The sequence below is a fragment of the Polypterus senegalus genome, chromosome 12 (assembly GCF_016835505.1).
Source record: "Polypterus senegalus isolate Bchr_013 chromosome 12, ASM1683550v1, whole genome shotgun sequence".
Taxonomy (NCBI): Eukaryota; Metazoa; Chordata; class Cladistia; order Polypteriformes; family Polypteridae; genus Polypterus; species Polypterus senegalus.
Window position 1 is genome coordinate 145,010,498 of NC_053165.1, and position 12,992 is coordinate 145,023,489.

At 37.5% G+C, this 12,992-nt stretch overlaps 1 protein-coding gene across 1 annotated transcript; it reads left to right on the forward strand.

The window, feature by feature from the left end:
- Positions 1-4,397: 4,397 nt before the first annotated feature.
- On the forward strand, positions 4,398-11,141 carry LOC120541795 (fish-egg lectin-like). Its single transcript, XM_039773726.1, has 4 exons — positions 4,398-4,452; positions 8,809-9,036; positions 9,798-10,143; positions 10,600-11,141. Exons 1-4 carry the CDS (start codon positions 4,404-4,406, stop codon positions 10,736-10,738), a joined length of 762 nt encoding a protein of 253 aa, XP_039629660.1. The 5' UTR covers positions 4,398-4,403; the 3' UTR covers positions 10,739-11,141.
- The last annotated feature ends 1,851 nt before the right edge of the window (positions 11,142-12,992 follow it).

Sequence of the window (12,992 nt, forward strand, 5' to 3'; positions counted from 1 at the left end):
TTGTATAAGACTTGCTGTGTGAGAAGGGCCAAAAACATTCTCAAGGACAAAACTCATCCTGGAAATTCTTTGTTTGAGCTCCTCCCATCAGGCAGACACTTTAGGTCAATCCATGTATGCACAAACAGACTAAAAAATAGCTTTTTCTTATCTGCCATAAACTTTCTGAACTCTGAATCTCCTCAGTCTGAGATAATGTTTAAGTGAACATGTGCAATAAGCTATATTGGTATTGTGCAATATACTAATGTAATACAATATATAATATGTAATGTACTATTCATTAACAGGTGCAATAACAATTTATGCTGCTGTACTTTGAGAAATAATAATTTGATCTGGTTACTTGATCACTTAACACTGTATACAACATATTTGGAATTATTTGACTTTTCTTTAACGCACCTTGGGGCTATCACAAAAGTAATTTTGTTGTGTTACACAATGACAATAAGGTGCTTGAACTTGACATCACAAACGTGGAAAGCACTAAACACTCAGTACTCCTGCATAAAACTTGTGCGTATGGCTGCTATAGCTCTGTGATGTTATGCTGGCCTCACAAAGCATCATGGGGCGCTAGGAAAAAAATGCTCATCTGAAGCCATCCACATAATGAATTTCAGGAAAATATTTGGTGAACAAGGTCATCGGCTGTCCTGTCTTGGCAGGCAAAACACATAACTAGTTTCTTGAGTAAACCAGAAGATACAAGCAAAATGCAAAACAAACGAAAATAAACCAAAACAACCAAAACCCAGAGGAGAGTTAAAATTCACAGTAAAATAACAGGCAATAAGTTAAAAAAGACTTGAAAAGTAATCACAAGAGATGAGGCTGAGAGCAAAAGGCTGACCTTTCATCTCGTGTGCTAATGAACTCAGTGTCACAACCCCAGCAACCACGTCCACAAGATTATGTGAATGATGTCATGCCATTTTTGTGACCAAAAATGACTGGAAAAGCTGAGTAAATGTGGCAGGGCCTTTAGACACAGACAACTCCATTCATCTCTTCATTCTAAAAGCAGTTTTCAAAGTTGTTGCATTCTTCAAGCTGACCAGTTCAGTTTTACAAGACCATTAATAGACCTGTGGATGAGTTTATAAGTTTGTAGGTCATTATTTTCACATCAACAGAGTACAGTGAAATTATTCAACAAAGAATCTCTATGGGGCATGACACATGCATATCTTTAAGCAAGATGAGGCAGTTGCTTTTCCATTGCAATCGGAGTTCTGGGGTGCAGCTTTCTGCAGAGGCAAGTGCTTTGCGGTATTAAGGAAATGAAAAGCTCCACTAATCTGCCACATAGAGCCTATCTCTGAGCACTCTAAGCGGTGTGTTATCCTGGTCACATCAGCTGATCTCTCTCTGTGTCAGCTTCCACTTTCTCTGCGCAGCATCTCCACTACAGCTCCATTTATTTCATTTTTCAGCGGCCCGAGGTAGCTCCTTTTCTTGTGGGCATTTTCATAAAGCCTGCTTTTTGCATTATTTTTGGGGTTTTATACTTTCCAGTGTTGAAGGTGACTCTTTCAAAGTGACTTCTACACCTTAACTAACATTTCTTCATCAACGTTATTTCTCCTTCTGTATACCGCATTTCATTAAAGCCTGCTTCTCAAACTATGCTATAATTTTCAAGGCACCATTCCGACCTTTGATGATGACTCTGTCACTGTGCCTCCTACATAGTTACTCCTCGTTGTGCGTCTCACACTCGCATTTCCACTATTGTCATGTCACGCAATCCAAAACTTAGATTTTTTTTTCATCTTTTTATTTATTTTTTTAATTCTCGATTCATTATGCTATAAATGACATTCCCCAATTACTGACAGCAGACATTCAGTGTGGCTACCACAGCACAGAAAATGTCACACATAATGCATAGCTTTTCAAGTACCGTATATACTCACGTATAAGTTGCGTCTTGAAACCCTGAAAAGTCAATCATATAATCATAACCCGACTTATACGTCCGTTCACAAAAAGCGACACTTTTTTTTTTTAATCTTCTTGCTTCCTCCAATCTTGCATCAGATTCTCAGACACATCAAATTTTTTTGCAGCAGTGCAGTTTCCAATTTCTTTCACCACTTCAATGACTTTTAATTTAAAACAAGCTTCATATTTTCTTCTGATTGAACACTCCATCATAGATAAGGGATGCTCTTTCAATAAAGGTGTATGAGGGTGTGAGATACAAAAAACACAAAACGGTGTAAGTATTGCTTCAGAATAGTTCAAGTATTACCATGTGGTCACGTAGGCACAATACACAGAAAAAAAAAGACAGTGTACTCCATGGTTACTCTCTCAGGTGGGAATTAGCATATCGTAATCTCTTGGACCAACAGCATGAGTTTTCTGCATTCGATTTATAAAACCAACATTATAAAATACCAGAAATTATACAGTTAAATCAAGCCCTGACCTTTCCGTGGGAGAACTTATCCGCAAGTATATACGGAAGTTATATTGGTCCTATGCTGCACCAAGACCACCTTTCCTAAGGAGTACAGTACTGTTGTACTGTTGGTCCACACTAGGGATTACTCAGTGAGTCAGTCAGTCATCCCAGCTAACACAGGGCGCAAGGCAGGAACAAATCCTGGAAAGGGCGCCAACCACTAGGGATTATTATTGGTGTATCCACATCTCCTTAAACAAACAGACTCTCAGGGGCAAAACTGGTCCAGTTGAACTAGGAATGAAAATGCCTTTAGAGAACTCCATGATATGCTGCTGCAGTTTGAAGCTTTAGCCAATGTCAAAGGCAGAATGTCATGACACACTGCTTCTGGCTACCAACTCCGTTCTGCTAAAAATCCATTATAAACTGTGCGGAATAGTCAGTGGAGACCTCATGCAATCCATGATCACTCTTGCTATCTTCACCTAATCTGTTGTTGAAAATGTGTCTAACAATGAATGTTTGGGTAACAGAACCATATATTCTGATATTTTCATTTGGAAAAATAATAATCCATCCCAGCCAATTTGAAATCCATTAAACAATTTTCCCAAAGATGGCTATGACACCCTTAAAAACTTGTATTACAGTCCAACCACAATTTCTATATAACACTTCTTCGACTTGTTTAACATTTGGTATTATGTGTGTCTAGTGTTGGATACTAATTACATTTCCCTCCACACAGGAATGGACAGGCGCTGTGATAAAAAGAAACAATGAAAACACATAACAAATTGATGTAACACTTAGTAAAACAAAATATAACAATTTTAAAAGAATGGTTACTTACCGGCTGAAGAGTTGAACTGCATTTGGATTGCAGGAGGAGGTGATCGATGGTGGAGGGCTGCAACTCTTCTTGTCCACTTTCTTTTTTAATATTTTTTATCTAATAAAGAGGCAAAATAACAATCACCACACTTTTAAAAAACGAGAGCACCACATGTAGCTCTGTGAACATCTGAGACACAACTGCCAGTGGTGCACTCTTCATCTGTTCTGCACTCCAGACCACTTAAACTTTTCGCTGGCATGCTTTTACATTTTTTTCATGTGGATAATGAACTTCTGATGTAAATATAACACTGAGTTTTCAGAATCAAAGATTGCAAATAATGAACAGTTAAGTAGTAAAAGCTCACAATGGAAAGTAAAACCTGAAACTGCAATATAATTATAAGTTTTGTAATGGTAATTCCACTCCAAATCTGTAAATATAAAGCCAGAAAAATTGAAAAAATGCTGGGTGCTGTAATTGTCCTGTTTTGAGTGTGCCCTATGTTGGACTGGCACCCCATTCAAGATCATTTTTGTTTTTCACCTGATGCTGTTGGAATGAACTCTGGACTCTATTGCTCTGCATTGGATTGACCAGCTTAAGGTTGACATATTTTTTTTCTAAACCTTTTCATTTCAATACAGGGTTGTGGATGCCAGGAACAAGCTGGAAGCCAAACCAAGACAGAGAGGTTGACAATCCAAGATGAACTTATGTGTTGTAATTTTATTGAAAGAAACACTAGTTATTCTTTTAAGACTATCATAGATTATAAAAAGCAACTTACAATAAATGGAAATGGTCCATAATTTTCAGTTCAAATTATTGTATTATTTACAGTGCTGACAAGCAAAACATTTGATAAGTGTAGCATTACAATATAGCAAACATTTCCCTGAGAATTGTGCCATTTCTCATCATTCCCATGATTAACTTTGGGTCACACAGTGAATTAACATTCTAGATAATACTTCAAAAATGAACTCTTTGTCCTGGACTGCCACTCAATTTATCTTTCTTGTTTACCGTTCTCATGAAGCAACATAGCTTGACGCCCTGCTATTTGTCAACTTCGGGAAGGTTTTACGTATAAAAATGGGCCACTGGGACTCTGAGTTAATCACGAGGAAAGACAAAGCAAGAATGAAGAGTTTACTGATCCTCATTGCTTTCTTCATCAGCTCCAGCGTGGGTAAGTACTTTTCACTACTGGTGTTAAAGATATCGAGAAGCTATTCAAATGAAGTGTGTATGTTCCTTTTATGTCATCTTGGGTTTTCTTTGCCAAATCAAAAAGAATTGAATATTACATTGACTGGCAACTCTGAACTGAATTAGTGTGGGTGTCTGCACAAAAGTGACTGTGGTCAACTGATGACCTTTCCAAAATGACGTTTCTGCTGATACCTCGAGGAGAGTCTGAAGCACCTTACCCCCCTAAATTCTGTGAAGGAGGTTTGATCATGGATGAATATCTTAGTTTTAATATTTTTTGTCTTGGTAAAAAAAATTTTACTCTATAATATATTACTCTACTTTCCCCTTTTGTATTATTAATATTTAGGAATTTTCAGAATGCCTCACATTTCACAGACTTACCTCTGTTTATAAGGTACTAGCAGAATACCCGTGCTTCGCAGCGGAGAAGTAGTGTGTTAAAGAAGGTACAAAAAAGAAAAGGAAAAATTTTAAAAATAACGTAACATGATTGTTAATGTAATTGTTTTGTCATTGATATGAGTGTTGCTCTCATATCTATCTATCTATCTATCTATCTATCTATCTATCTATCTATCTATCTATCTATATATATATATATATATATATATATATATATATATATATATATATATATACCCGCTTGGCAGCGGAGAAGTAGTGTGTTAAAGAAGTTATGAAAAGAAAAGGAAACATTTTAAAAATAATGTAACATGATTGTCAAAGTAATTGTTTTGTGTATTTGGCGGCAGCGTCACAAAGTTGTTTTCGTAGCTGCATCAGAAAATGTACCACGACGCCTGACACGCCTCCTTTTTACTGTTTTCTCACAGCTTGGATTGCTGCTGTCATATATATATATATATATATACACACACACACACACACACACACACACACATACACATACATACATATATATATACACACATATATATACACATACATATCTTCATATCTACATATCTATATACATATCTACATATACACATATATATATATACATACCTATCTACATCATATATACACACACAAAATATATATATGTATGTATGTATGTATGTATGTATGTATGTATGTGTGTATGTATGTGTGTGTGTGTGTATATATATATATATATATATATATACACATACATACATATATATATACACATACATATACTTGTGTGTATAGCTTTTATATATGTGTGTGTATAGCTTTGGTCACTGAGTGCAAGTGAGAAATAATAAAATATAGTCTATAAGTTATTAAACAGTAAAACATTAACATTTTAAGAAGTACAGGTACATTGAGCACTACTGGAGTGGTTTGGGTAAACTACATTTTAAAGACTGTGTAACACAACAGGTAAGTAACTAACAGCAGCTAAAATGTATATGGATCATCTCTCGGTAGTAGATCCCTTTTGAAAGGCGCTACACGACGGCTGTGGTATAGAAATTACATTTTCTATGTGAACGCTCAAATTTGTGCCTCTGGTAATGTGCCTTACCGGCATTTAAAGAAAATTAGTTTTGTGTCCTCTGCAGTGTTAAGCGAGAAAGGCTTTGGTTTGGGATCAAAGGAAAAAAGGTGTAAAGAAAGGAAAGTTGCCTTTTTCTTTTATATAGTATAGAGAGATGTGTTCGCTGACGTTATGATCGGCTTTTGGGGACAGTCGTGGGTCTTGTGTAGACTGGTGAGACGTCCCTGCCATTAATCGGCTGTGATGGCACGTGCAAAAGAAAGTGTGAATTGCCTTAATATTATTTTGCCGTGGTGTAGAAAAGGGGTCCCGTGTTTGCACTTGTCTGGGCTATAGCGCAGGGGGAGGATGAAAAAAATTAAAAGTGCTCACTTTGACTTAAGGCAGAAGCGCAGTCAGCGTCTCAAAGGCCGGCACAGCTATGCACGCGCTGGCTGCTCGACTTTTGCTGTGCAGGAGACCACAATTTTGCAGACTCGTTCATGATATCAAAAGTCTCAGCGATCTTTGGAGGTCATTCATATATTATATGATATATATATATATCAAAATACCCGCGCCGCAGGAGGAGTAGTGTGTTAAAGAAGTAATGAAAAGAAAAGGAAACATTTTAATAATAACGTACATGATTGACATTGTCATGAGTGTTGCTGTCATATATATGCCTGCCTAAATAAGTCACCCTCGCTTTGCTCTTACTTTTTACCGTTCATTTAATCATGGCTAGTGGCGGAAAAATTATAAAATGGAAGGAGGATGGCTTTACCAAAACAATTATTGATGGCGAATCGATTATTTATAAAGCTTGAATTGGTGATCTGTTTTTCTGTGTTAACCTCATATTTTTCATACTTCTTCTCAAACTAAGGTGGTGCGAGGGTAAAATGAATTGGGATGCGCTGATCAATGTAATCTGCTTGTAATGCAAAGTGTGATTAAATGCATTATTTTTTAACGCGTTATGGAGCACATGCATCGAAGCTTCTCAGCTGTGCTTGTGCTAAGAAAAGGAAAGATTTTAAAAATAACGTAACACGATTGTCAATGTGACCTTTTGTAAGTAGTGCCTGGAGGATTCAGTGTGTAGAAACTCTAGAGACAGCATGTGTATTAACTTGTGGATTTTTCTGTGAGTATTTGGTGGCAGTCTGACAAAGTTGCTTCGGAAGAGGCGTTAGCTGAGCTCAGCTCAGAGCGAAATTAGATGAATGGGAGGGATATGATGACGTGACTCCCCACCCGCCTTAACTGTCAATCCCCCACAAACACAGTCTCTCGGAATTTGCATTAGCACACCCCTTCACCTACAATTTTAACTTAGTTACAAAGTGATCAAAACTCGTTTATATCCCGTCCTCTCATTAAACTTGTATCCCGCATTACCTGTGGGCATGTGAAACGCCAGCGGTAGCCTGTCTATGAACTTAATTTAAAGTTTAGGTTTACACCTTGCTTTCTTTTCGAGGTAGCATCACTCATGAATATGGTAGTATATGTCACTCGCTCGCTTCTTATTGTTTCGCTGCCTTCTCAATTATATAATGCATGTTTTCTTAAGCGCTTTTTGGAGGTCTTCCTGGTTTTCTACGCACTGCGTTGACAGTCAGTTCACGTGATTACGTGGGAGGCGTGATGATGTCACACAAAACTCCGCCCCCCCACGTCATTCCAGCTCAACTCCATTACAGATAATGGAGAAAAATACCTTCCAGTTATGACCATTAGGCGTAGAATTTTGAAATGAAACCTGTCCAACTTTTGTAAGTAAGCTGTAAGGAATGAGCCTGCCAAATTTCAGCCTTCTACCTACACGGGAAGTTGGAGAATTAGTGATGAGTGAGTGAGTGAGTGAGTGAGTGAGGGCTTTGCCTTTTATTAGTATAGATTGTACCATATAACTTCTGCCCACCTTCCCATCTAAATTTATAACCTCAGGTAATTTGGTGTAGCAAAAGACAAGTAGGAGTTAAGTCACACTTTAAATAATGTATTATTGATAACATTCATAAATAATAACAATATGCAAAGCACATTTGAATATTGGCAACCATACAACCTGATAAATGCTGATGTGTAGTTTCAGGCGGTGCACAAATTTGTTAGTTACTTAAAATGTCTCTACTTAAGTCCTCATTTTGGTCAGCTTTCTTCAGAACAGGCTGCCTAGCTGTGCTCATCATTGTGTTATCCTTTTCAGTTCATGGCGTGAGATGCTCCTTTTTCAGTTGCTAAGAGAGAGAGGGGGGTAAAGCAAGCAAATTTATAAATTTTCTGTCCAACCCCTACAGCCAATAAGGAGTCATGGTACTTAAAGGCTCCTGATACAAGACAGTTCCAAACAGCCATACTTCAGACTAATGGGGCAGAGACGACCTTCATACCTGCCCCCAAAACCATTTGTTAAGGTAAAGCTTGCCAGCTCAGCAGTCTGGCTTTCCCTTGACTGAGAGAGCCCTGCAGAGAATCACTTGCCAGACTTGTTTAAGACACTTCCTCCAACCATGTCGTAAAAATCGCTATCCTGACTTAGTCCCAGGGGTTAAACATGAATGTTTCTCACTAATGTAATACTATTATTATATTGCTTTGCCTAAGTTACAAATAAAGACATGCAAAATATTTATCAACGTATATGCAAAATTTCACACCACAACAGATACCTTTTGGATTAATCTTGGAAATGTAGCAATGGTGAGGCTGAGTAAGGAGAAAGTAAAAGTATAATGCATTCAAACAACGTCTGTTAAGATAAAAAAAATAAAACACAATAGCAAAACTACATAGAAATCACATATCTCTGACATCTTGATTTGTACAAGTCTATGCCAACTTAATGTGGAATATATTGTATTTTATTTGTAGCTCTGAATTGCCAGCAGGTGCCTGGGAGTCTGAAACAGATTGATGCTGGTCTGGGTATGGTGGTTGGTGTAAACAACAATAACAACATCTACATTCTTTTTGGCGGCACCTGGGTGCAATTGCCAGGAGCTCTGAAGCATGTCACAGTTGGCCCGGCTGGGCTATGGGGAGTGAACAGTGCCAACCAAATCTACAAAATAGTGAATGGAAATTGGGTGCTTGTTCCAGGTAGGAATTTTTTTCTTGTCAGATTTAAACACATAATTGACATAAGTGATGTAAAAATATTAGAGTGGAGACTGAGTATCTGAGGCAGTGTTTTTTTCTCACCACATTTAATCTTATAATTGATATAAGGGATGTGAAAAGATATGAAAATGATTGGAGACGAGATTGGGAATTCAAGGTTTTGTTCAAAAGGAAGATTACAATTCCTTCAAAGTCAGGAAGACAATGAAGTAATGGCAGTAAGTGGTTGCTATCCACTTATAGGTGCAGTATTTCATAACTTAATGTAACCAATATTACACAACTTAAAATGTGTTGCATTTCAAAATGATCAGGAAAACAAAATGAAGTACCTACAACAACCAGCAAATATGATGCTAGAATTAGTACAAATCCTTCTACAAATGTGAATCCCCAGCACTGGGACCATCCAGTAATGAACAACAGTATTCATTCCCAATAGTGGATATCTATGCAATTACTTGAAAACTGCAAATTAGATATTTCCACGGTCCCCATTTATTTACATTTGGATTCCAAGTTTCCTCCTACAGTTGAAATCTAAATTGGTGTTGATCCTATGATTGTGCATCAAGATTAGGTTTATCTTTCTCTTTTCTATAAGCAAGAAACAAGTGTTTCTGCATTCATGATTTGAACATTAAAATGCAGACTGTGATGGCAGATCTTTGCTTATATTTGCTATGCTTAGGTCACAAAACCTATTTGAAATGTATTAATGTTTTCCTCATTAACTGCAGGTTTGCTTAAGCAGATTGATGCAGGAGGTGATCAGTTTGTTGCTGGTGCCAACATGAATAATAAAGTCTACTGCATGGGGAGGAATGGTGCCATGGGAATTACAAGCAATCAATCACCTGCTCCATGGGAACTACTGCCAGGAGCCCTCAAGTATTACTCTTGTGGCCCCATTAGCTGCTGGGGTGTCAATTCTGCCAACAGGATTTATATAATGAAAGGAGTGACACCTACTACTTGCACTGGCACTGGACAGTGGCAGCCTATCCAAGGCATCTTGACAATGATTGAAGTGAGTGTTGACGGCAGTGTATATGGGGTGAATCATCAAGGAAAGGTGTACCGCAGGTAAGTCTTCTTCTGCTCACTGTTCTTCAACCAGGCTGAAAATCAATATTATCGTTCTTTTTGAAGCTTTCAAAACCTTGCTGTGTTAGAAGGTTGAGTGAATCCTTCTGTACTTGTGCTGTAAGAATAGGGCACGTGTCTCCGAAATGAGTTTTGTTATATTATTAGTGTGCTTACTGTTTCACAGACATACCTTTTAGTATTTAAATGTATATAACCAGTTATATTTCTGTTAACCAATATGTGTATTGCTTTGTTTTTCCATGTACTATGAGCATTTGGCAAGGGGCACAGGCTTTTTAGGAAAATACAATCCTTTCTATTTTCTGTAAAGAGCAATTAAATCTATCTTCCATAAAAGGTGCTACATACCCTGTAGAATAATGAATAACTGACAGTCCTCTAGACTTTTAGATCTGCAAGCCAAATCGAATCACCTTTGTGCTCTTTTCTTAGGGATGGAATAACTGACAGCAATCCTGAAGGAACTGGCTGGACTCAGATGGTGATAAGTGGAGTATGCCAGCATGTGAGCTACGACCTTGGGCAGTTATGGGTCATCAAGAATGGTGGTAGCATCTGGACCTGTAGCTGAGACCTTTAAAATGATCATTTGTCTTAAATCACATCTAGAAATACTTCTTCTGAAAAACTGCTCTGTAATCATTGACTAGATTTTAGGCGACCCATTCTGTGTCTTAGTAGATATACTATAATCATTTCTCTCTCACTGATCTTTCAGAACTTCAACACTGACAATTCTAGGCTGCTCAACTTTTCAACACCTGATTACTGTACAATGATGAGGTCCCATTAGTCCAGATAATCTGCGGTCTCAATAACTCTGTAGATCTGCACAGTGACCAGCATTACAGTAAATCAAAATGACTCTAAATTTCAAGAACTGTCTTTTTCTCTGTGTATTTCCCTTGGGCATAAACCCATTCATAGTGTACCTTAGTAAAATAAACCATATGATTTAAAAGCATACTTATCAATTTTTTGTATTTCATTTTTACATTATGCTCTTTACAGTTACAGCGACTCTCAAACATAAAACAGAGCAAATATTATCAGTAACCCCAGAAAAACTGAAATAAAACATAAAGCAACTATTTGGCTGTTCTAGTTATTATAAAGGAGACACTGAAGGTGAAGGTGAAAATGAAAAGTGGAGACACATGCAGTGTTAATGGAACTTCAAACTGAAACGTCTAGCAGATCTAAGCCAGCTAGACAGTTTACAAAAGACTATGAAAAAACTTTAAAGCAATGCTTTAGATTGTGATGGACTGTCCTTGTTTGGGAAATTCAAACATCTTCAAACACCTTCATGAAATAAATCATATTATTTAAAAGCAAATGTGTATCATATTATCAAATTATTGCATTTTGTTTTTACATTCTGCTCTTCACAGACATAAGGCATTGCAGATATTATCACTAACCATCTGTAATCTAATATATAAAGCAGAGTCGATGTGTGTATGTATGTTTGTTTGTCCGCCATACATATCTGCACCGGGTGTCTGATCAGCACCAAACTGGGGATGGGGCTCCTTTGTGACCAGGAAAAGGTCATGGGATATGTTTGGTTTTGAAAAATGTTTGTGGTAGACCGTGAGGCACCTTTTCACCGACACAACGTTCGGTGCAGGTCCCCGTACTTATCATTGACAAGATGGCTGCACATTGCAAGAGACGCTCACTGCAGCTCCATCTAGCAGCAGCTTTGGTCTCTGTGCTTTGCTCTTTACCTATGTTTCTTTAAATTGCTAAGGGATGGCAGAAGTGTCCAAATATGAGAAAGTTGACTGCTTTGATTGGGTGAAGAGGAACTGCCATATGGATGTAAAACGTGAATGACCCAGAAAGCATGACCGGCTGACACACCCGCGTTTCCGCACGTCACACTCCCATATGCACTGATAGTGCTGTATTTCATTCTCCAACGTCCATTATATGCAAGGACGTTTGAACAGGGACTCGCCTTAAAAACACACCATCCTTCCCCCACCATATTCCCCAAATGCAGCACCGATTGTATGTCACTTCTCTCTGTAGTTACCATCGCCAAAGTCTGTAAGATGGCATCACGGTTCAACACAGACGCTCCCATTAATGAAAGCCACGGGCTTATGCATGTAAATTGCAAGGGCTGTACCCAGGCTTTTTATTGGTGTTACAATCTTCTGCCACCAGCTGGGATTCTTGGTTTGTATCTGGGCTCGCCAATTTCACAAACTGCACACTCACCATTCCATGCATATGACACCCCATCTAAGTTGTGCCAAACTATTACATTGTTTTGCTATCTTCTATATTAGATAGGCTCAAGAAGCCAGATTAGTACTTTTTTATTCTGTTTTGCCATAGACTATTTCTGTCTATATAGCCCTAAGTATCCCATTTCCTGAAAACACTGTTAAGTACTATCCTACAAATTTAATTTACCTAATACCTTGTTCTGCAAACTTTAAATGGTTTGTACTATACCTGCTATCTAATTTAGCAGGTTTAATCCTAACACCCATTATCATACAACTTGTATCCTAATGTTGTATCTACTGTAATGCTAATGCAAAAATTCCAGTAAATTAATATTGACATTTGTTCCATCTTTCTGTGTCAAATATTGTTACACAAATAAAATTAACATCCATCATAAAACAATAGTTATTAAAAAATGGTGCATTTTACTTGTTTAACAAGTTTATACTATATCTTCACCTTCTATTAATGGATTTAAACATTTTGTCCTGAGTGTCTCTATTCTCAAAACACTTGTTATTTACCATACCCTAAGTTTACCACCATTCTTCATAGTTAACAAATCTTCTACATTTAAG